General features: G+C 51.3%; 1 protein-coding gene across 3 annotated transcripts in view; it reads left to right on the plus strand.

Annotated features, from left to right (window-relative positions):
- Nucleotides 1-24,990, plus strand: part of AGO2 (argonaute RISC catalytic component 2) — an 86,617-nt gene that overhangs the window by 25,426 nt on the left and 36,201 nt on the right. For 2 of the 3 annotated variants that reach the window (XM_081071258.1, XM_081071257.1), the window contains exon 2: nucleotides 16,389-16,584. In XM_081071258.1, the coding sequence (XP_080927384.1) occupies nucleotides 16,389-16,584 (196 nt within the window). Of the gene's footprint in view, nucleotides 1-2,053; nucleotides 2,124-16,388; nucleotides 16,585-24,990 lie in introns of those variants that run through there. The other variant, XM_081071259.1, reaches the window with a different exon arrangement.

Consider the following 24,990-nt stretch of genomic DNA (forward strand, 5'->3'; position numbering starts at 1 on the left):
CCTGCTTCTTCTGGGGGCTGGCTTGCTTTGCAGCAGGGGGTCCCCTCCCAGTGCCAGGCCGTCTGTGCCACGGACAACCCGAAACTAAACTCGTGCGTACCATCGGCTGTCATCCCCCGCCCCCCATTTTCCTGAATGGGAAGATGACTGCAGGGAAATCCCCAGGAACCTTCCTCAGCTCCACGCATGTTTCCTGTAAGGTGCACGCAGATGACCTGAGGAGCAGCTGGTATGTCATCTGTGCTGAATTGGCGCCCTTATGGGGAGCGTCACTCTGAGCAGGCAGGTCTGGTCACCGCGGCGTGTCCCTTATCTGTCACTGTGGGGAAACCCCTTCCAAACTGAGTGACAACAACTGTGTCATTACACTCATGGGTTCTGTGGGTCGGGAGCTTGGCCAGGGCACAGAAGGAACGTGTGTTTGCTCTGTGATGCCATGGCCCAGGGCGGAACCATCTGGAGACGTCACTCACATGTCTGGCACCTGGGCTCGGGTCACTTGAAGGCTGGCCTCAGCTGGGACCATCGGCCAGGGCCCCACGGGCGGCCTGTCGCTGTGGCCAGGCGCGGGCTCCCCAGGAAGCACGTCGGGAAGAAGCGTCTGGAAAGCAGAGAGCAGCGTGGAAGCCACTCAGCCGCCTCCAACCCTGCCTCTCGGGTCCCCGGCTTCCTGGTGGGTCAGTGCAGTCACAGCCTGCCCAGACTCGAAGGAGGGGGACATGGACCCCACCTCTCGATGTCGAAGGGTTTGGGCTGTTTTGAAACAGCCTCTATATTGTCCTGCCAAAAAACTTAATTAGGACCAATTTCAAGCTTAAGAAGTCTCATAATCGGCTGTGTTGATCAAGATGGCCATCAAATGGCCACATTTCTTTTTTGCCAGCGTGTGGGACAGCCTGGTTTCATGTCAGCTACGTGTCACTGCACGTTCTCCTCCCTCAGGCAGCCTGGTTTCCGGGGACGAGTCCAGGTTTTGGAACCAGAGATGATGAGTCCACGCCTGGCTTCCATGACCTCTGTGTGACCTCAGGCGGGTCCTGTCACCTGTGTCGGTCTCTTCCCTGGCTTGCAGAGCTGTAAATGTTACAGACACTGTGAGCTGGCCGCTCCAGATGGGCATAACTGGAAGGTGGCCCAGGGATAGCCTTATCGAGCCCCACAGTGTCGGTGACGGGACACACCACACCTTCCCTCAGCGTGCTGGCGTGAATGACCATCCGTCTGCTTCCCCTTTTCTCAGAAGGAGTGAACGCTTCTCGGATCTTTGAGCCCCCAGGACGCTGACTTATCAGTGTGCTGCAGGGGTCTGAACAGAGGTCACATGTGCTCACGAGGCCAGTTGGCAGAGCCTATCTCTGAGCGCCAGACTAGTTAATTGAAATATCTTTTGAGCAGATTTTATGCTCGTCCCTCTCTCGTACCCAACAGTTCCTGTTGGTGGTAAGTGGTACCTTTGTGCAATTCACTCTCCTCATTAGTGCTTGCTCACATACAGGAAGGCAGTGGCTGTTCAGAATCTTGCTTTCAGCAAGCTTGTCGAATTCTCTTTGGTTCTGACGGTGTGTCGGTGGAGAACACCTTAATTCTGTGACGGTGATCAGGTCGTCTGCGCATGGCAGTTTTGTGCCACGGGTTGTGTGTTAACAGATGAGCAGGAGACAGTGGGTTTCGCCGCCCAGCTGGTAAAAATAGGCATTTGTTCTTTTTCTGGCTAGGCAGCAGCCTAAGACTTCACTCAGTAGCCCTGTGGGATGGAACTAGAAGTGCGGTCTTTCGTGCTCCATGTCATTTTTCTTCCTAGCTCCTCTTCTCTTAAATTTCATCAGACCTCACAAGCTAACACTGGTAGACTGGCGTGGGCTAGCGATACCTGAATGCTCCTCCTTTCTGAGTCCATTGCTGAAGTGAAGGCTGGACGCCAGGAGTTAGTTCCCATGGGCAGGGCCCCAGCCCAGGAAGCCAAGCCTTTGAAGCCAGAAAAGCAGTTAGAGGAGGTGGGGCAGCCGGACCTGCTGCGCTGCCGCTCATGATGACGGACTCCCCTCCCCGAACACCTGCTGCATACCTGTACACGGGCCAGTGTGACACGTGGAAGCGGGCATGGCGGTCCTCACCGTTAGTGGGTGAGGTGTGCTTTCAATATTACGTTTTCTTTTCCGTTACACAAATGAAACGCTGGTCCGTGGGTGGCTGCCTGTACTTGGCGGTCACCGCTCTAGCTGCATTGTGGGCCTGCTGTGCAGACACCACCCCACACTGGTGCAGATATCGTGCCCACCTCCCCCGCCCCCAGAGGTGTGCAGCAGACTGGAAACAGTGCATACACCAGAGCCCTTGCAAGTGTGTGCCAGGGAAGGCGCATGTAAATTAGGTGGTTTTCTTGCCACCTCCAAAAGTGGTTCAGCCATGTGGCCTGCAGGAAGGTGCAAGAAGGACCCCCTCTGAGTGCCCTGAGCTGGGGACCAGGGTCCCCCCAAGTTGGTGTCTGGGGCGTGTTTATAAAGGAGCAGAAGCAGCTGTCAGGTGTTTTTTCTTTGATACAATTCCTCTCTGGACTCCCGTTATTTAGATGTAAACCCAAGCTGTGGCTTTGATCCGTCCCTCAAATTACATTTGCTGGGACTAGTGCAGGTGAGAGGACCTGCCTGATGAAGTTGGGGGTAAGGACAGCTGGTTTCCATCCTCCCCTGGCCGGGTGGGTGCCCGTGGGCAGGTCCCCAGGTGCTGGCGGGCAGCACGGGAACCTCTGGGACGGGGACTTGTGGCTGCAGAGTGAGGCAGGGACCAAAATGCCACCCGTGCTGGTGCCCACACCGCAGGCCGGTGACGGCTCATCCGGCAGGTGGTGGAGGGTCTCCCCCAGGCTGGGTGCCTGCCACCTGCCCCCCTCCCCTTTTTAGCTGTGGGTCCGTGGACGAGGGTCTCAACCTGCAAATCTCCTGTGTTTACTGGTAAAATGGACATGGGAATCATAACAGGCCCGCCTCAAATCTCAAATTGGGCTGGTTTTAAAAAGTCTCTCTGGACGTGTGTTAAATGGGGTGATGACTGCTTCCCGCTTAGGTATTATTTTCTTCAACTTTGGGTCATGTCATACAGAGAAAAACAGAATATATCAAATGCCCATTTATCCTCCCAGAATTGACTCACAGCTGCCTTTGTAGTTTTTCTTTTTTTTTTTTAAATAGAGGCTTAAAGAGGAGCAGAAAGACCTTGGGAATCACCACTGTTAATGTCTTTCTCTATAACCCTTCCCATTCTTACACAAAGTGCGTGTGTGAATACAGGACATGTGGACTTGCATCAGACACCATTCGGAAACTTTCTCCCACTTAACAAGGGGGCGTCTTTCAATGTTGCAATGACAGGTCGGTGCCACTAGGTGTCTAACGGTTTATTTACCCAGCTCTCTGCTGGTGGGAGTTTAAGGCATTGTCAGTCTTTTGTCATCGTTAACCAGGATGGATTCTCCGTGTGTAGGCGTCTGGGTATTTTCGGTTAAACGCCTCGATGTTGAGTTACTAGATCAAAGGGCACGTGATTTTTCACGATTTCCAAAACATGCCTTCAAAACCACTTGGCTTGGGGAGAAGGGTTCATTTTTTCCATGTTCTTATGAAGGCCAGATAGGCAAAAATTTATTTACAATTTTAGTGTGTATTTCTTGGACTAAAGGCTGCTGTGTTTTGTTGGCTGCTGGTGTTTCCTGTACACTCTGTCCATCCACGACATTGCCCATTTTCCTGTTGGAGTTTTTGTTTCTTATGAATGCACGTAAGCTCTACACCGGTAGGTTTCTATCTTCAGCTTCGTGAATTTATCATGTCACAAACTGTTCTGAGTTTATCGAGCAGTTAGAGAAGTTTTAAAAATCTGATGTGGTCAGTCAAGCTTGTCTCTTCTGACCTCTGCTTTTTCATTCTAAGGAAGAGAGTGTGGTCCCGCCCCCCAAATTATAAAATGTTATTAAATTTAAAAGTACTCTTTGGATGTTTTTGTTTCATTCTAAAACATTATCTATCTACAGTTGGTACCCACTTGGAATTTGTTTTGTAATAAAGAGGTGAGGGAGCTCACTCTAGTGTTTTCCCCTCAAATACTCAAAAACTCATTATAACTTTGTTCTGCTGCCTGTCCCATTGATGGAAATACCACCGCAGCCCTTCCTGAACTGTCCCAGTGGCCTGCTCATGACTTGCGCGGGTTTTCCGCCTGCCCGCTCACAGCAGAGCTGGGCACGCAGTCAGACGTCAGTGGCAGCCATGGCCATGCTCCCAAAGGCTAGCTGGATAACCTCGGTGAGGCAACGTAGTTCTACACCGTTGGTTCACGCAGGTCTAAACCTGTCTGCAGTCCCGAAGGACCCGAGGCAGTTTTGCCTGTGAGTTCCCTTCTGGACCCTGGGTTTCCCGTGTGAGTTCTGTGTGCCTTGTCTGGCTGACCGCCAAATGCGACGATGCCCAGGAAGGCTGCTTGCTCTGTGCCTGGGGCACTGGGGGTGGTCACTACTTCCTAAAATATTGTGGGAACTTAATAGCACATGTGACAAAGGGAAACGACACGTTTTCTGTCGGTGCTGAGAGAGGTCCCAGGTGACTGGCTTGAGTTAGTTACCGTAAGAGAACCCTGAATTGATTTTCCGAACTTCCCGAGCTGCTTCAGAGAAATGGGGAGCAGGAGGATGGTAGGCTAGATTCCTGTGTGTTTGGGGTGATAGAAAGATTTGGGTTCTTTGGAGAAAAAGACTTTCCTGAGTGTGAGAGATGCCACGAACTCTTCTGTCGGGCAGGTGGGACCAGTCCATGGGCCGTGGTGTGTTGGCCGAGGGCTCCCTGGAAGCTGTTCTGGCGTCAGGCGGTTGGGGTTGAACGTTTGCTCTGCGGTGGGCTGGCCCCGTGCCTGGGACTGACTCATCCTCCATGCAGCCCTGTAGCCTCATCTGTGGACTGAAGACAGCTCCTGGCCGGGAGCGGGATGTGAGTGTCGCCGAGAAGGTGCCTGCAGTCCTTCCTGTGCCCGCACCGCGGTAGCTGTTGGTAAACGCCGAGGAAGGAATACAGACTGCCTGCAGAAGACAGTATGGTCTTCACGGGGATGTTTCGCGTTTGTGCCTTGAAACACTTGGCGTCGAGTTATAAATCAGTAAGGTGTTTCTACTGCGAGTTGGTGTGACACTGACATATTTTTTTGTTCGCCTCATGGCTTCAGCAGTTGCACAAAACCACACATGCTCCCTGCCCTGGCAGCGCTTACGTTCTAGTGGGAGAGGCAGTTGCTGATCAGAGAAGCACAAAATAAACACAAAGCCAGAACTGGGGCCTCTGCAGAGCCGCGCCGGAGAAGCGCGCGTTTTTACAGAGCTCTGGTCACGTGCTGACATCGCTGGAAAGACCCCTGGTCTACCCCGGTAGGGCCAGCAGCAGTGATGGTGGCCACAGCAGCCACCCTGGGGGACATTTCTGTGGTTTGGTGACATTTGCATCTTACAAGTATTTCCTTCGTCTCTTCTTGTGTTTATTGTAGTATTTCTAATATTGTCGAGTAAAGACAGATGGTGGGTCAGAGGGGACAGGCATTTTTAACGGACAAGGGACATTTTATTCAAACGACGTTTATAGGGGGAAATAATCTTTTCTTTTTACAGATCACAAGGGTGGCTTTCGGAAACCATTTCTCAGAAAGGTGATGTTTCAAATAATGGTTGGAATTTCAGGTGGAACCACAGAAGTCCATTAAAAAACCCATTGTAGAAAATGAAGTCACATTGTTAGCTGGTGGCATGAGGGTCGTCCATGTTTGTTTTGTAGTTAATCGTAAACCGTCCATGTGTCACCTACGCGTCCACACGCTGCAGGGCTCAGTACAATGAGGCTAACTTATTTTTAGAAAGTTACTCATTCAACCACAGAAGTTGGGCGAGGCGTTTGAGCAGCGATCCTCACGCCCGACTCGGCGGGACCTGCACCCTGGGGGCCATGCTGTCGCCCGAGCTGGCGGCTCCTCTGCTCAGATGCCTCCCAGGACCCTCGCTCTGGGTTTGCCAGGAACCAGGCTGAGACACATGGGAATTTCCCAGAGAATTTTTACAAAGAGAGGAAGAAAAGAAACGAGAGACTTTCAGGAACTGGGGCCCATGTAATGATGACACATTTCCAGAGAAGGACTCTGTGACCCCACAGTTGGCTGCCCCCTCACAGCGCCTGTGCCCTCACCCCTGCCTGAGGGCCTGCCCAGGGTTGGGTCCAGCTGCCCTCCTGTCTCTCATTTTCTCCTCTCCGCACCGGGGGAGGCGCTCACCAAACCAGCCCAAAGGCGTGAAGCGTCCAAGTGACGCCTAAGGGTGGGGAATGGCCTCCTGTGTGTTATTGTTTCAGAACCCCTAGTGGCACCACCTAGCTCCCCTTGTTCCAAAGTGCGCTGACCAGGGCATGTCCGGTGTGGCCGTTGTTCGCCTGCTGGTCTGTGCCCGGGGGACCCTGAGGGGCCTGTGTCCCTTTTCCTCCCTGCCCTGCCACATGTCCCTCTCTGCGCTCTTGCGAACCTGGGAGCTCACGAGCTGACCCTGAGTTGCGTTTGTGGAAGTTGGGAGTGAGAGCTGCGACGCCACCGACCGGCTTCCATCCAGGCGCCACGTGGCCATGAGGCCTGAGCCGGACGGGCCGTACCTCTGGACTACAGGCCATTTCTCTGGGGCTTGGTGACGTTCGCTTTGGTTTTCTTTGCTCACAGTTGGCTGGTGTGCTGCCCGGGTCGGACGCTGTGGTTCTGCAGACAGTGCGTAGTTGTTTCATTTTTATCTCCAGCTGACAGAGCAGATGTTCCTGGCGGCAGTCTTCCTTTTTCCGAGAAGGCCTCCGTTCGTGTCTTCAAAAAGGCTGCTAGGGTGTGTTGAATGTGGTTCAGCCAACTCGGTGACCATATGCCTGTGGACACCTGCCTGTGGAGGCAACAGGTGGTTCCGGCGAGGGGCATCTTCTGTCCTGGTGTTAGTGGGACCGCGCTCGTCCCACAGCGTCTGCTTTCTGGTCTGCGCTTGGGGAGCCACCAGACTCCGTCCCCGTCTAGCATGCGGTGAAAGCCGGTGCGGGAGACACAGACCTCTGCCTGGCCAAGGGACCCTGACCCATCACTCGACCCCAACATGTCCATTTCCTCCTCACAGGAGCACGCAGAACCATATACCCGGGCGTCCATACCCGGCTCGGTGTGGGGTGCAGCGTGGAGGGTGAGCGGCTGTGAGCTGTTTTGGTCACTGGCTTTGCCTTCAGACTTTCCGGCTGATGCCCCATGTAATAGGAACGGTTCTAGACAGAAAACGGAGGCTCCAAGGCTCTGACTACACGCGCCCGCCCATGTTGAGGGCTGAGAGTGTGACGGCCTCGGGTTTGGTGGCAGATCTCTGTCCCGGTCCCACTGAGACCTGGGCGCTGGGGGTTGGGCTCACGTCCTACAGGACGGCCTCGTGCCCCCCCCACACGCACAGCAAGGCTGGGGCACAGCTCAGGTTACAGCACACGGAGACTGAGCCTTTGGGATCCCTCGCCACTGACCAGAGCCAGGCTGTGCGTTCATTCAGTGAGCCTGTCGTTCCGATTTTTCTTAAGGAACATTTAAGTCACGCTGGACTGAACAGTCGCGCAACTCTCGTTGGTTTTGAAGGTCGTGTAACTCATAATGAGACGTGCTGGAAGGAGCATTTGGGTGTGGGGGCGGTGACAGGAAGAGCTGTGCCCTTCTGGGAAGTCTGGGTGCTTACCTCTCCCCTACACCGAGCCCCCCAGACCTGTCTCATTGGCGCGGTGTCCCCAGGACCCGCCTACAGCCAGGCTCACAGCCCATGACTCACAGCAGGTTGGAGGGGGAAGGGCGAGTTGCTCTCCCCCCACTGCACCCCCTCCCTGGTTTCCAGGGTGACTTCCGGCTCCCAATCCTGTGATTTAGTGCACAGCACATGTCATCTGTAGTCAAGCCTGCTGTCCTTGGCCTGATAGTGTGAGCGGGCGTTTGTGCTTGTCGCATGCAGACACGCGATGGAAGTTGCAGGAAAAGGCTGGGTGGGGGGGTGGGGACCGAGGCTGCAGTGAGCTGTCGTCCACCTGTTAGCCGTTAGATTCCACCTCTGTGTGCCTGGCCCGATGTGTCATGCAGTTTTTTAAAATGCAGTTCCATGTGCTTCAGTGTTTAGAGACTAACAGAAAGGAAGAGGTTCTCTGAAGAGAGGTGCTTGTCTGCCTGCTGGCCCCGGAAGCTTGCTCTCCACACTGGGCAGCAGGTAAACCTGCCCAGCGACCGCTCCTTTCTTCCTGTGGTGCTGGAACGTTTTGCACGCAAGGCAATGCCGTCAGGCCGTATCGGGATGTCTGGGTTCTGAATCCTGACTCTGAGCCCTGCGGGGTAGGCCGTCTGTGTGATGAGCCTGGAGAGCTGGTTGTCATGGCAGCCGGTACATCGTGAGCTCACAGGGATGGGTGCTGGTGGGGCAGCCATGGTGACAGAAAGCCCGGACAGCGGGCCCTGCCAGGCGTGGTGCTGTGTGCAGGGCTGTCCCTCTGTGGACACGCCTGTCCCTCCGCCACAGGAACCAGGAAGGTTTTGTGACGTTGACAGAAGCCGAGACTCCATCTTCTCGGTGCAGAGAGGAGGCCACTCAGTCCTCGTAGAGCAGCGTGTGGGGTCATGGAGCCCGTTATCAGTCGGGTGAAGCTTATGGATGGAACCCATAATAATGTTTTTCAAGGCACAAGACAAAACACACAGGATGACAAAGGAGCCTGGTCATGTTCAAATACCGTTATCAGAAACCCAGACGAATGTGTGACCCAGTGATAACGGGACACTTTATCCCATCCAGTAACAAGGACAGCAGAGGTCTGATAAATATGATTGGCTGCCCTGTGACACGAGAGTCCCCGTGTGTACCCCGGGTCACGGGTGTGGCAGATGCTGCTGTGTTTCTTGTCCCTGTTCGTAATGGAAGGGAGTGCTGCCTTTCCCTGAGAGGCTGAGCCAGGCTCCCAGGCCCCTGAGCTGTGCGTGCGGGTCCTCCTGCCTCGGGGGCGTGGGGCTGACCCCCCACCCCCAGGGGTGGGCTTCTCTGGTCTTCAGGTGCTGGGCAGGGCGCTCGGCCTGATCAGGACTGGTTCTGGGACACCCAGCGACCAGACCTGTGCCTCAGGAAGCTGCCCTGTTGAAGGCCACAGCAGAGCGGGCAGGACGGGGGCCGGGGAGGAGACCACTGTCGTGGCAACACCATGAAGTCCCGATTTACACGCCAGGGGTGTGCGTGTGTGTGAGTGTGTGTCAGTGTGTGTGAGTGTGTGTCAGTGTGTGCGTGTGTGTACGTGTGTGTGTGTATGTGTGTGTTCCATCCTGAGGGAGACGGGCCTTTGAGTTCACCGGCTCCTCAGGGGAGGTCAGGACCTCAGAAAAGAGAGACAGTCACAGAACCTGGTGAGACCAGTCCAGAAAGGAGTGGGAGTGGGGGTGCAAGGCAGGCTGAGAAGTGGGGAGCAGCACCTCATTACTGTGGGCCTTGGTCTCCCGCATGTGGCACCTTTCAGTTCCCGGGGCACCTGGGTGGCTCCTGGCTAAGGTGGGAACAAGGGGTGCAGGGATAGTCCCTGCCCTGAAAGGACTCACCTTGTGTGGTCACCTAGGCCCTGGGCAGGTGACTGAAACCCAGTGTGGTGATCGAGGGAACCCGGGGACACCCCAAGGCGTGGTTTGCTGTGTGGGGGAACCAGGGGAGGTGGGTCCCCAAGTTGAGCTTTGAAATGCTGGCCTGTGGTGGCCAGGAGGCCGGTGACCTGCTGGGCAGGGTGACAGGAGGAGGACGAGACAGGCCACGAGCCAGGGGTCGCGCAGGCCCCGCCCGCTGTGCCTGTGCATGTGGCCGCTGCCTCTCCCCCGGGGGCAGGGTCTGCAGGGCCTGGGCCAGTGCCTGCGACTCGGTCACTCAGACTTAGCGACCCCATCGGGCAGCCAGTCCTTGGTCTGAGCCCACCCCCCGCAGGGGCAGACATGGAGCCTTAGGGCTGTGGGCTTCCTGTGTGCAGGGTGGGAAGGATGGGAAGAAGGCGCCTAGGCAGGGCCGCCGGGCAGACCGTGGAGGCCCCTGGCCCACCCGTGTGCGCTGAGCGCGTCCGCCTGGTCCTGTGACGTACCCTCCTTGGATGAAAGTAGAGATTCCCGTTCGCACTCAGGTCTTCAGAATAGCATTGATTTTTTTTTTTTTTTAAGTGAGAATTTGGAAGCCACTGAAATGTCATCAGCAGATGAGTGAACAAGTAAATGGCGTCATCGGTGATACATTCTGAGAGCGTTGTATGTGCATAATGTCGTGTTTGGGGACGGGGGCAGGTGTACAAACACATAACCCCGCGGTAGCAGGTGGGCACACATCACACGTGTGTGTGGAAAAAGACTGACGTTTTAACAGATTATCACTGAGCAGTGGTGCTGCAGGTGGCATTTGTATTTTCTCTGTATTTTGTGTCTTCTGTAATAAGTGTGTGTTTTGATGATGAGAGAGGTGCCTTCATTGGGGACGTGTTGCCCCCAGGTGCCGCTTTAGGAGGCAGGTGAGGAGCGTCCAGGTCGGCCCCACCCACAGGCTCATCCTTAACGAGAAGCTGTGCACGAGCTTTTCTGGAGGGCAGCAAACTGCCTTCTCTTGGAGGAGTTGTTCGCTGTGCGGCCCACTGGCGTTGCTGTGCCCCCGTCCCCTGGGAGACGGAGACCGGGCCCTGCTCCTGCTTGGGTTCTGGGCCGGACAGTAAACGGTCTCCGAGGAGCGGTTATGTGATGTCGGATCCAGGAGGCAGAGAGAAAGGTGGTTGTGTGGTTCTGACGTTTCGTCCGTATCCTGAATCACACACTTCACTGTAGGGTCCAGGTGTTCTGATCAGGGGCCCGGGAGACCCCACAGTGGGCCCGGACTGGCCTGCCCATGCCCACCTGCAGCGTGCCCGGTTGGCCAGTGCCCTGCGCCTGTCGGGGGCCGGCTTCGCGGGTGGGGTGCGGCCAGCGGCTGCGGCCAGCGGCTGCGGCCCTTCTCGCTTCTCATGTCTCCAGGCCGACCTGGGAGCGCTTGGGTGGCCCAGCTGTGGGAATAGCCCAGCGTCTGTCACATTCCTCTCTGGGCCCCCCCGACCTGCCAGCCTGGCTCTCCGCCTCCCCCTCCCTGTCTTACTGTGCGGTTGGGTCTCTTTTGCCCCTACCATCCTGAACTGAGTCAGATATAAGCGAAAGTCCCCAGAGACAGGTGTTAGCAGCGTGTCTGCACTGTGCCATCATGCAGGACTGTCCCAATGGGCGCTGGATTGTCGCTGCACCTCCCACCCCCACCCAGGGTTGGGGACCCCCTCTTCTGGTCCCCGGGTTTCTTATCCTGTGTGCCAGCTCCTCCCTTGTGACCATCTCTGAGTTGGAGGGAGGGCTGGGACGAGAGTTCCACTCTGCAAGGGGGCTGCCCTCTTTTTTTCATTGGGGGGGCGGCTGAGAGATCGTGCATGGGGGCAGGTGTCACACAGCCCTGCTCCAAGACCTTCCTCGGAAAGTCGTCACAACCCAGCCACGTGGGGCGGGTTTCTTCAGGAGGACCAGTAATGATGAGCTTGCTTCCCAAGGCCTCTGTTAAAAACACCGAAACTTTCTGGTTGTTGTGACCCTGTTACTCATACGGGAAGTTGATTATTCATTCACTGTCGTTCCCTTTCACTGATTAAGAAGTGGCTCTAAAATTGGGATTTTTTTTTTTTAACACGTGTGTCGAGTTGTCTGCATTCCGGCCAGCACGCTGCTTTGGCCTGACCCCAAGCTGGCCTCTGGGGCCCAGGAACCCCAGCCTCAGAGCTCACCTAACCAGGCGGGACAGACTGACGGGTGTGTCCCGCCCGGATGCGTCGTCCCCCCTCAGCACAGCCGAGGGCCCCCTCCGCTGCGACCATCCAGTGCTCCTGCATGGAAAACGATTTGCCTCCCTATTTTCTAAGGGTTTTGCGCCCCCACCCCCACCTCACACAGAGGCAGGACTCACATTTACAGAAGCAACAGGAAATCCATTCAAAAACAAAACTAATGGATTCATTGCCAGATGAGAACTGCCTGCGGCTGTGGTCAGCGTGTGAGGGTGGGACACGGGCTGGGGTGGGGGGTCCTTGTCAGAAGAAGGAAGAGCCTGCATTTCGCCTTGAAGGTTGGGGAACGCGCCTGACCCAGCCCGGGCAGCTGGCAGACCAGCAGAGCCCTCGGTGCAGGGTAGGGATTTGGGGCGAGGTCCCCACTGAGCAGCCGACCAGAGCCATGGCCACTTAACGTCAGCTCAGTGGCAGTCGCGTCTCCTAGGTGAAGGTTTCCCCAGGTGCCACCTCCTTTCAGGCGGTTGCTACTCAGGCTTTCATTTATTCAACAGAGGTTGATGGCACCCGCTGCTGGGAGCCCGCGGTGAAGGAGGTTGGCCAGGGGCTCATGCTCTGGGGCATCGGGGACCAGGCATCTCAGGAGCACACGTTCCCACCATTCACCGGGCCGGTGGGCTCACCTGGCTTGAGTCCTCCTCTCCTCCCTCTCCCCTCTGATGGCTGCCCCATGGCATGTCTGCTCTCAGCTTTTCAGCTCAACCCGCAGGACCAGGGAAGGGAAATGGGCTGTGGGAAGGAGCCCGTGGAGAGCGAATCTTCAGGTGATATTGGAATTACAGTAGTCCCCCTCCTTACCCAGGGTCAATCAAGGTCCAACGATATGGAATGGAAAATTCCAGAAACAATTCATACATTTTGGATTGCGTGTCATTTCTGAGTAGCCTGCTGAAATGCCGTGCCAGCCCTCTCCATCCGGCCCTGGACGTGACTCATCCCTCTGTCCAGCGTCTCCATGCTGTAGACACGACCCGCCCCATAGCCGCCCATTAGTCACTTAGTAGCCATCCCGGTTTTCAGATTGATTGTCACGGTGTCACAGTGCTTGTGGCCCCAAAGCACAGGAATACTGATGCTGGCAATTTGGAGATGTCACAGAGAAGCATAGAGTGCTTCCCTTAAATGAACAGGGATGTGTGTGCGTGTGTAAAAACCAGAGTGTACCTACAGGGTTCAGTACTCCACTCGGTTCAGGCGTCCGCTGGGGGTCTTGGAACGGCCCCGCGGGTACGGGGCTGCTATAGTTCTCAGGCCATGTGCGTCCGGCGTGATGAAGGCACGTGTGCCCACTCACTGTTCTGTGGGCCTCGTGCGGCGTTTGGTTTCCATCTTGATGCATTGCCGTGGGCCAGCACTGCAGTGCACCGCCCCTCCCGCTTCATGCCTTTCTCGCGCGCGCGGACTTCTGGGCACCTCCCGAAGTACGAGGTCCTCCCCAGTGTTTTGTTTGTGACTCCTGCTTTCTCTGGCACTGTACGCTTGGGACTCCCTGTGAATTATAAGAATAGACGTAAGATCTCTGAGGACTGAGGCCTCGCAGTTTTCATATTCTTCAGCAGGAGAGTCCTTCCCAAAGGTATAAAGCGGGTCTCTCCCTGCTCTCTCCAACAGCATGGAAAACTGTTACAACTTTAAATCGTGACTTTGTGTCCCATGTGACTTTGTGTCCCATGTGCCTTCCCGCGAACTGTCAGTATTGTCATTATTAAAAGCGAGAAGCAAGGAAGAGATACCTTGTGAAATTATGTATTTTATGAATGCGCTACTGTTGCAGTTTTCACATGGCTCTTGTTAATGCAGGTTAGTAACAAACTGGTGGACAGCTTTCCTCGTTTCCCATGGCAAATTCTGTAGAAGTAATAGGTGTTGGAGAAAACAGGAAAATAGGCTCAAGCTGAGACATGGGCCCCAGGCCAAACTTGTGCCAGTTGGTCAGGTTTAATTTAAGTAAGGTGAAACCATCCGTGGTTGGTTGGGGATGGCAGCTGGCGATGGGGCGGGAGGGAGCTGGGTACCACGGTCGGCTCTGTCTGTCTGAGTCGAGGGCGGCTTCACTTCTCCAAGGCGACAGCTTCAACCCGTAGCTGTCAGTCACAATCAGAAACATACAGAAGCACTTTGCAACTCAGGAAGCCCTTCAATGCAGGTAGGGCTCCCGTTCCTGCCGCTGACCGTAGAGGCCAGATTTCTGTGGCTCCGCGCTGGACACTTTTGGGGATGCAGATGTAACTTCCTGTAGTCTAACTGTGTTCCTACATTCACAAGATTTCCCCTCCTAGAAAGGAGGCATCTACCTGAGAGCAGGGATACTCAGGGCAGGGCACCGAGAGGCTGCATCCGTCCTCAGGGAGCGAGCCGGAGGGGCTGGACAGTGGGGTCCACTCCTAGGCATGGTCACGGTCCCTTGTGCAAAGGATCACGGTGGCCTGCTGTAAGCGCGCCTGATCCGTTCCGAGGCTTGCGCTCAGACACTCTCCTTGGAAGTGACAGGTGAGCTGCTTGGGAACACTGTGTATTTTCGTCTCCTTGGTCCCTGGCACACGACTGAGCATGTACGGGGCACACGAGCGTGCTTGTGGAAGGGATGGAATGTTGTGAAGTCACAGTCGCTTGGTGAAGAGAGGCCTGAAGGTTTCCAGATGGTAGAACCCAGTGAGATTAATACCTTTAACGCATGTCCGTTTTTTCATAGAAAAAAATAATAAACAAGTAATTCAAGGACTCTTGAGTTTTTCTAGGTCAGAAATACAGTAAGCACAGTTTATATTATTTTTAGTAGAGTACTTTTGTTTCCAGTGAATGTCGATAGGGATTGAAGTACATGGAATTTTTATTTAATGAGAATTTTTTTTTGAAACAGACATTTGAGCAAAAATTAGAAGTATTCTGTTATTGGAAAAATATTTAATTTTCCCCCCTAAAAGCACATTTTGAATTGTACTAATGGAATTACTGAAAATTTTATTTGGGACGAAGTTTCTTTCTACTAGTCTATGGGAAAAAAAAGACAGAGAGACACCCGATTAAATTAATGATTTAGATGGTAACGAAGGAGAGTGGAACACGTTCACGATTTGGGTCCCTTCAATTACATTTGGTCCCACCCCATGTCCGCTTTGCTGATAATTCTCACGGCCCCGTCTTCCCAAACTCCCACGTGCAAAGGAAGAGAACAGAATTTGTATATGGCGAGTGTGGTGAGAGCCGAGTTAGTAGAATGGACTCCCAGCAAAGATTGGGCGTGCTGCTGAGACACCGCTTTTGTACAAGTGTGGTATTGGTCTTTGGCAGAGAAGGGGGTGTCGCATTGTGGTTTCCAGAGACCAGAGAGACTGTGGACGTTTGAGTGCCTGTGTGGACCCAGGCACAGCTGTCGGAAGCCCCTGGAAGCCGGACACACACGTGGGACACGGTGCTCGGGGCGAGTGGGAGGGGGTGCGCTGGCACTGCTGTCAGGAAGGCTTGGCTTTCTTGACTCTGGATCTTCCTTTGTGACTTAGGCGGTGCCGTCCTTCTGAATGCCAGCTTCCTTAAATATAAACAGAGGGGGTTGAGCAGAGGTTCCTGGGCTCTTGCTAGGAGTCAGGTGCCCTCAGACCCTCAGGCACACTCTCACCTTGACCCTCCAGCTGCTCGTGGTCCCACGGGGGGAACAGCCAAATGGTGACGATTGCACCGGCTGCACATTTATGTGGAGATGTGGATGAAGTGAGCTGGAGATGGGAGGCGCGTGGAGCTCTTGACTCCCCTCATCCATGGGCAGGACTGACATGTGCGGTGGGGGCTCTGACGTGTGCGGGCTGGGTCTCAGGTCCAGGGGTCAGCGAGCTTTGGGAGGAGGCTGAAGCCGGGCTGTGGACACTGACGTGTGCCTGGATGTTGGAGCCAGGTGCCGGGGAGCCGCGAAGGAGTTGGGATGGGGGCTCAGACGCTCGGGCCTGTAGTGTGGAGAATGGGTGAGGTGGGCCTGGAAGCTGACACCACCCCGCTGGGAGGCTCTGTACTCGCTGCACAGAATGAAGTGGGGACCAGCGCTGAGGCACATGGTGGGGTAGGAAAGGTGGCTGAGGGCAAAGCAGGTACAACAGTGAGGATGGCCTTGGTAGTGGGCAGACCACGGCCTCATGATGGAGGTAAACTGGGGGTGCAGAGGGTGAATGGCTGTGAGTCCTCAGTAGGAAAGGAAGAGGGCTGGGGAGGAAGTACAACATTCCAAGGACCTGGGCAGAGCAGGGGAGGACCAGGGAGGGGGCTGTTGGAAAAAGGAGGGCATGGCACCATGTCACATGCCACTGAGGGAGTGAGACAGGAGGGCATACTGTACTGTGAACGTGGAGGAGGAGAGAATGGAAGTACAAGGCGGGTGGGAAGGGGTGGGTCGGGGGCTGGAGGCTGGATCCCCCCCCATGCTTCGCTCTAGAGCAGAGCCGGTTCTTTCCCTGTGTGATGGTGACCTCTTTGCTGTTGCAGTGCTCACGCCTCCTGCCCCACCGCCACCCCCCATCCAAGGATATGCCTTCAAGCCTCCGCCGAGACCCGACTTCGGGACCTCTGGGAGAACAATCAAGTTACAAGCCAACTTCTTTGAAATGGACATTCCAAAAATTGACATCTATCACTATGAATTGGATATCAAGCCAGAGAAATGCCCGAGGAGAGTTAACAGGTATGGTCGCCTTCTTTACTGATTGGTTTATGTGGGTGATCTTTGTACACAATAAGATTTTGAACTAATCAGCCCTTTGATTCTCAGCAGATCCTTGTGACTCCCCCCACCCCCCCCCCCAGGAAGTTTCCATTGCATTTATTTTTTGAAAACCGTTTTTGTGTCAAGATGCAGTGAAATACACGTCCTAAGTGCGGTTCAGTGAGTTCTGACAAAATACACATGTGTGCCGTCTCCCCAGCATGCGGCCTCGTGCCCTCGAGCCCTGGCCCACTGAAGTCCCGATCTGGGTCACCGCAGACCCGTTTCCTGCCCTCTGAGCGGAGCTGCACAGCCGCCTGGAGGGGCTCCCTCCACCCGCGTCTTTCTGGCGGCATCGTGTTTTTGAGATTGACCTGGATCACTGTGTGTGTTAATCGCTCTTATTTTTACTGCTGAGGAATACTTGATGATCTGAGTATTTCATAAATAATTCAGTAATTGTTCATCCTCTTGTTAGCTGTTTGGGCTGTCAAGGCTTTGCTCTTACGAATAAAGCCGCTGAGAACATTCTCAAGTCTTTGTGGACGTAAACGTTTTCATGTCGCTTAGATACATCACGAGGAGAGCAATCGCTGGGCCAAAGGGCAGGTGTGGGTTCAGCTGTGTCAGAAACTGCCCGGCAGTTTTCCAGAGGGGCTGCACCCCGTCCTCCCCTGCCAGCGGGGAGGGTCCCGTCGTCCTCGTGGGTCCACATGCCCAGCAGCACCCGGCAGCCAGTCGTTCTGATGTTTGCTGTCCCGATGGGCGTGTAATGGTTTCTCATTGTGGATTTAATTTTCGTTTCCGGATAACTGAGTTGAACCTTTCATGTGCTTACATCCATAATTACATTACATTCCTGTATTACATAATGTCATACCATATATTATTTCTAGTAAAGTGTTGAAGTCTTTCCCCTACTTTGGAGGGTAGTTGTCTTTCTGCTACCGATTTGTAGGCGTTTTCAATATAGTCAGTCCTCTTCCTAATTGGAGGGAGTTTTCCTAATTTGCTGAGAATTAGCCTCATCATAGGGTGTTGAATTCTGTCAAATGCTGTTTCTGCATCGACTGAGGTGATCATACAGTTTTTCTGCTTTGCCCCCCACCATGAATGTGGTAAATTACATTTTTGGGGGAGGAGGGGGCGGCACATGTTAGATCAGCTTGAATTTCTGAGAGTCGTGATGTATCACTTTGTACATACCTTTAGCCGTGGCATACTGTTTTTATATGTTGCTGGGGTTACTGTGAGTTTTTGTAGTGAGTCTCTGTGTCTGTGCCTCTAAGGGACAGTGCTCTGTAGTTTTCTTGCTGGGTTTTGGTTTCAGGGATGTGGGCGTCGTAAAGGAAGCTGGGAGGAGTTCCCTCCTCAGTACCCCGAAAGAATAAAGGGTAAGATTGGTACAGTTTCTTTCTTAAATGTTTGAATTTGTCATTGAAACCATCTGGGCCTGGCGTTTTCTTTTTTTCTTTTTTTCTTTTTTTAATTTTATTATTTTTTTATTGGGGAACAGTGTGTTTCTCCAGGACCCATCAGCTCCAAGTCATTGTCCTTCAATCTAGTTGTGGAGGGCGCAGCTCAGCTCCAAGTCCAGTTGCCGTTTTCAATCTTTAGTTGCAGGGGGCGCAGCCCACCATCTCATGTGGGAATTGAACCAGCAACCTTGTTATTGAGAGCTCAGGCTCCAACCAGCTGAGCCATCCGGCCTCCGGGCCTGGCGTTTTCTTAATAGAAGGGGCTTCATATAATTTAATTTCTTTATCATGTATCAGGCTGTTCAGATTTTTCCATTTCTTTTTGTATTAGTTTTGGTAATTTGTGTCTTTTAAGGAATCTGTCCATTTCACCTGAATTGTTGAATTTATTGGCATACAGTTATTCATAATATTCTTTCAACATCTGTATGAATTGTAGTGAAAGAGCATTTCATTCCTGTTATTTTAAATTTGTATTTTCTCTCCTTTTTTCCTCAATCATATTTGCTAGGGGGTTGTGAATTATATTTATTTCTTCACAAAAACAACTTTCCACTTTGTTGATATTTTTTCTTTTGTCTGTTGATATTTTCTCTGTTTTTCTTCTCTGATCTTTATTATTTTCTTCCTTATACTCACTTTGAGCTTAGATCATCAATTTCAAACCTTTCTTCTTTTCCAAACCATTTGTTTAAGGTAAATACTCCATGAGCTTGGTTTTAGCTACAGCCCACAAATTTTGATACATTTTAGTTTTCATTTAGTTTAAAATATTTTTTTGGTGAATTCTTTAAACTATGGTTTTTAGAAGTGTAGTTAATTTTTAACTCTCTGGAGATCGTTTTTTTCATAGTACCATTTTCATTGATTGAAAATTTAGTTTTTTATGCTTAGGGAACATGCTCTGTAGGATTTCAGTGTTTTGAAACTTATTGGGACTTATTTTATGGTCAAGCATGTAATTTATCTTGTTAAACATTCCACACACTTGAAAAGAATGTGTATTCTGGAGTTGTTGGTTATGGGGGCTATCAATATTAGATTAGTTGGTTGGTAGTATTATTCCAATCTTTTATATATGCTTTCTAATTTTTTTTTTTTGTCAAAGTATGATATGGATTGATCTGTTTCTCCTTTTAGTACTATCTGATTTGGCTTTGTGTATTTCAAAGCTCTGTTATTAAGTACCTATGTATTTATAATTTTGTCTTCCATGATAAATTGACCCTTTATCACCAAGAAGTGTCCTTCTCTATATTTGGTAATTCTTGTTTAAAAATCTTCTCTATCTGATTATTAATACAGCCTCATGAACATTCTTAGCTTGCTGTTTGGCAGATAAATCATTGTTCAGGCTTAAACTTTCAACCTGTGGTGTGTGTGTGTGAGAGAGAGAGAGAAGGGGAGGGGAGGGGAGGGGAGGGGAGGGGAGGGGAGGGGAGGGGAGGGGAGGGGAGGGGAGGGAGAGTAAATTTCAAGTGCATCTTTGTAGGTATCCATATAATTGGGACTGGCTTTATCTAGTCGGATAATTTCTGCCTTTTAATTGGAGTGTTAGGTTTGTTTAAATTTAATGTGATTATCTGTGAATGGATTTAGGCCTACCATCCTGCTAGTTCTTTATCTTTTTTATTCCAGTTTCTCTTTTCCCATTTCCTTTTGAAAGGAAGGAAACATTCACCAAATGTTTAGTATTCCACTTTATTCTTGCTATTGGCTTTTAACTTGTTTTCTTTTTGCTTTTTAAATGATTACACTACAGATTTCAGTATGCAGCTTTAACTTACAAAGTCTACTTAGCATTACGTTGTAACTTCATATAAAACGGAAGAATTTTATAAGAGTATAATTCCATTTGCCTCTCTGGTTTTTTGCTAACGTTGTCGTGCATTTTATTTCTACATACCACATCCATGGTGTGATGTTCTTATTTTTAAGAAATTAAAAGAAAATGGTCGGTTTACCCACGTATTAACCATACTGAGTTCCCTTTATTTCTTCCTGTCGATCAGTGTTTTCACCTGGCAGTGTTCCCCCCTTAGCCTAAAGAATGTCCCTCAGCCTGTGTTGTTGTACAAGTCTGCCAGTGATGACCCCTCCCAGCGCCTTCTTTAAATCTACAGATTGATTTCCTTCTTATTTTTGCTGGATATCAAATTCTAAGTTGACAGTTTTTTCCCCAGCACCTTACAGATGTCATTACATTGTCTTTTTAAAAAAATTTTAATTTTAATTTATTTATTGGGGTGACAATTGTTAATGAAAAGTCTTTTAATCCTCGTTGTTTCAGGGGAAATGTCAGCTCATTTTCTTATTGTACTTCCTTTGTATGTAGTGTGTCATTTTTCCTCTGAATATTTTCTATTTTAATTTTGTTTTTCAGCAGTTTATGATGTGCACAGGTGCGGTTTTCTTTGTATTATATTTTTCCTCCTTGGGGGTCATTGAGTTTCATGAATTTGTATGTTGACATACAAATTTTGGGTGAAATGCAGGCATTTCTTCAAATATTTTTTCTGCTCCATTTTGCCTCTGTTTCTGGGATTGCAGTTATGTGTATGCTAGACCATTTGATATTCAGACCTTTGAGACTGTGGTTTTTTAAAAAAAGTCTTTCCCCTCTCTTTTTTCAGTTTGGATAATCTTTATTGATTTGTCTTCAAGCTCACTTTTTTAAAAAACAATATCCAATCTTATATGATAACTATCCAATAAATTTTGTTTTTCACTTAGGTATTGTACTTTTCAGGTCTAGAATTTGCATTTGGTCCTTTTTCATGCTTTACATTCTTTGCTGAGATTTCCCATCTGTTCATTCATTATTCCCATCTTTTTCTTGATGATCTTGGATGTAATTCTAGTGCACATTTATTATGGCAGCCCTTGTCTGCTAATTATAAAATATGAGTCATTTCAGCATGTGTTTTATTGACAGGTTTTATCTCAGATTACATGCCATCTTTTCTTGCTTATTCATGTGTACAGTAAATGTTTCTATTGAACATTATGTATGTTACATTACCGTCTTCTCTAGTCCCTCCTGCACAAATCCTGCCTCTTCTGCAACCCCAGACTTGGCGCTCGTCTCCTCAGCAGAACAGGACTGCCCCACTCTGCCACTCCTTCCCCCGTTTCGTGGTTTGGAAACTGTTCCCAGGCAAAGTGAATGTGTGGCTTACCTCAGGGTTTCCCTTCCCTCAACAATCACAGTCCTAGGCAGCCTGTTTTCCAAAGCCCAAAATGGCTGTCTCCTGTTTCCTCTAGTTTTGTAGTTTTTTAGGGTAGGAGGGCAAGTCCAATGCCAATTACTTTGTCATGGTCAGAAACAGAATTCTCAGCTGCAGCTGGTAACCAAATTGATTACCCAGGTAATCAATTTGGTGTCTTATCAAATAGTCTTTATGTAATAATTTCTCCTGATCATAGCTTTTGTGAGAGAAAGAATGTGTGGGGATTTGGTTCCCTTATCTATGAAACTAAACAGCTGGATTCACTCAGTATGACCAGTATCCATTAGTAAAGACTTTTTAGGAGGTGATTTGGTGTATATATTAAACATAGTATACACCCCTTGAGTCACCAATTCTAAGTGTTTATCCCCAAAAGATATGTGTCCAAAAAGACAGTACTTGACAGTTATGTGAGGCCTTTTACACATATGCTAGCTAAAAAATGTGTTTCTGAACAAAAGCTTTGGGCACAGCTGTTTTCAACAGCTTTGTTTCCTGAAGGTCTACGGAGATCTTTTAATCCATCTGATGTGCTCTGAGACTCTCCCTGAATGGGCTTGTTTGTTTGTTTTTGAGTTTCCCTGGGGCAAAAACCTCTGTGAATCTACGGTTTGGATCCACTCAGAGCTGGACTGAAGGCAGGGAGCACATGCGCATTTTCTGGGCTCCTGATAGGTAAGGTGGCAGTTGGGCTCCTGTTGTGCCATCAACCACAGCGTAGAGGAAGCTTTCTTTTATGAAAGAAGGTCTGATTAAGACCTTTTCATCTGGCAACAGCAAAAGGCTGGTGGACTTAAGATTGGATGCCTTTACCTGGCTGTACTGCCACATTCCTTACCAGTAGTTACCCTGGTAAGGTTTGAAAGTTACCCAGTGTTTAGAAATTGCCTCGAGTCAAACCATAAGCAGCAAAGGTTGGGGCCTGAGCTGCGTTTCTGTGGCCAGGGCCAGCCCACATAGTACTAGGTGCTCTGCTGCGCCCGAGGTTGTGAGCCAAACTCAGAGTCACTGCCTACTTAAATATGTGAGCCTTCAGGGCTCCTTATTTTATGATTAATTCTGTTGGACTTTGGCTAAGGTCCAATCTCAAAATTATAATCAATCAAAATAGTGTAGAAAAATGTTGGAAGTGAAGGTTTTGTGCCGGGAAAACCCATGTGCTAATGCTTTGTCTTAGCGCTTCCTTTAGCCGCCCTACCAGCCGGCCAACGTACATGGAGCCTGCATTCGTGTGATGGGTGCTGTGCCCCTGGGCAGCGCCTGTCCCTCGTGGGAAAGAGGGAGTCCGACCAGCGACCCACAGCACTCAGGGCCAGCTCTCTAGACGGAAGGAAGCTCAGAGTGGAGTGGGAAGGCAGAAAAAGAGAACTAAGGTCATGCTGTGGGCTGTTCCCCGGGGGTAACCCTGCCGAGAAGGTTGGAAACACCCATCTCTCTACCTGTTTCTCCTTCTACACTGCATCCTGTTAGAGCATTCTTCATTCTCGGTTCCTAAAACCTGTGCTGTGCACGAGGTAGACGTTTAGTAATCCCACTCTGAGGCTTTGTGCGAGGCGGAGAGGAAAATGCCAGCTACACACATTGTGGCGAGTTGCTGTGAATCCCAGCCCGGTGAACCCTCGCTGTCTGGCAGTGCAATCCATCACCATTCACTGAGCGGAGGCGTGGGAGGGACTCAGTGTGAGGCCAGGGCCATCTTCTCAGGAAGCCTCCAGTATCTTGTGGATAGAGACGGACTAGCCAGTGCCCAGCTCTGGTCTGGGTTATGCCAGCCTTGCTGCCAGCACTAAGGAACCTTGCTGGCCGGTCAGAATTAGCAGCGCTCAGCTCAGAAGCACAGCATGGGCGACAAGGTGTGCTTGTCAGCTTTCTACTGCCCTTTCCTTCTCGTTCCACTTGAGCTCCGTCAGGCGACCTTGGGAGAGCACTGCAGAGCAATCTCTGTGTGTGTGGGAGAGGTGGGGGACAGTGCAGAAGGACTGTCACCTGTAGCCTGCTACTTACTATGGGCTCTGGCCCCTGCAAGGAATGTGCTTTGGGCCAGGCTTTTTAAAGGGTGGTTTGGGCACGTGTGTGTACGCATACGTGTACACACACACACACACACACACACACACGCACGCACGCACACTCTGACCCACCCGTTCTACTTCTAACTATCCTAGAGAGATATGTGCAAGGATGTCTAATACAGGAAAGTCAAAAAGAGAGAGACAGAAACAGACATCATCTGCGCGTCAGCCAGCAGGGATGGGAACATGAATGTACTGTGGAGTCCCGTGAAACCGCCAACAGTGTGACAGCAGTGAAAGGGGAACAAGACGGCTGTGTCTTCAGTGCTTTGCTGGCATCACGTTACAGTGCGTGAAACAGCAGCGTCTCTGTTTCTGGACTTGATGGCCACTGCGTGCATAGTGACCAGGGGAGGTCTCAACGACGTCGTGGGAAAGCAGGGCTCTCTGTGCGTGTGATGCAGGACATTTAAAAAGCGATAAGCCCACATTTTTCTTTCATGTACCTGCGCATTTGTATAAATTCATAGGTTTGAAAGTGATCAGGTTACTTTGGAGCAAAGGATGGAGAGGTCAGGTGGTCCAGCGTTATCCGTAGTTGAATTTTACAGTGAGAATGTATTAATGCAAAACCCGTGATTAAAAATGAACCAATGAATGCACTTTTTTTTTTTTTTAAGAGAAAACTTCCCATAATTATGGCAGTCGAGCCAATCCAGAGCATGTCGGCTTCTGATTGGCAAGCATGTTCGGTTACTACGAGGCAGCTTTACCTTCTGCTGCGGCCGTACCAGTGTGCGGCTGTGTGCCCCCGGCCCCCGCGATTAGTGTGAGGACTGAATGAGTCGTTCAAGGAAGTGCCTGGCAGAGAGTGAGAGCTGACACTTTGTCACTGTCCTCGTCCTGTGGACCACTCTGTAAGATCCCGAGCACCTAATGGGTGATGCAGGCACAGACCGTGTCGCGGGGCTGTTGCTTCTGCAGGAGGTCTGGAGGCAGCCCGAGAATCCGTTCAGTAAAGGTGTTTGTCCAGAAGCCACCCTGGTGCCCTATGGGAACTGCTCTTTCCAGGGGCCAAACTTGGTATTTAGGAAGAACCAAACGCAGCGCTCCAAGAATAACTTGTCCCAGGTGGTTCCTCCTTGCTCTGGAGCCTTGTCAAGAAAAGTCCCTGGGGCTGGGTGGAGGGGGGGCGGTGGGGAATTAGTGTTGAAAGGGTCGGAGCTTCCACTGGGGAGTAAGAAGTTCTGGAGGTGGATGGCCATGGTTGTGCGACCGTGTGAATGTACTGAATGCTACCGAACTGGACATGTGAAAGTGATTGAACTGGCCTCTTTTATGTTATCTGTTCCTACCACAGTTAAGACAGAGAGAGACAGGGAGGGAGGAAGGGACAGAGCAAGAGAAGGAGGGAGGGAGGCAGGGGCGAAGGAAGCGAGGAAGGAAGGCTGGCTGGTCTCTGGGAGTAGGTCTGTGTTGATGGCGGGAAGAGGCCTCCATATTCCAGAAGTAGTGGCCCTGCTGTCCTGAAAACTAAGCCGTATGAGTCCTGTTGGCACAAATGACACCGGTGCTAGCACCTGCGTTCCCTCGGGCGGCCCGAGACATGGGAGCGGTGCGTGGGTGCTGGTGACGCTCTCTCGTGGGCTGTGTGGTGGCCTGGGC

The sequence above is a fragment of the Rhinolophus hipposideros genome, assembly GCF_964194185.1.
Source record: "Rhinolophus hipposideros genome assembly, chromosome: 13".
In the NCBI taxonomy this organism is placed as follows: Eukaryota; Metazoa; Chordata; class Mammalia; order Chiroptera; family Rhinolophidae; genus Rhinolophus; species Rhinolophus hipposideros.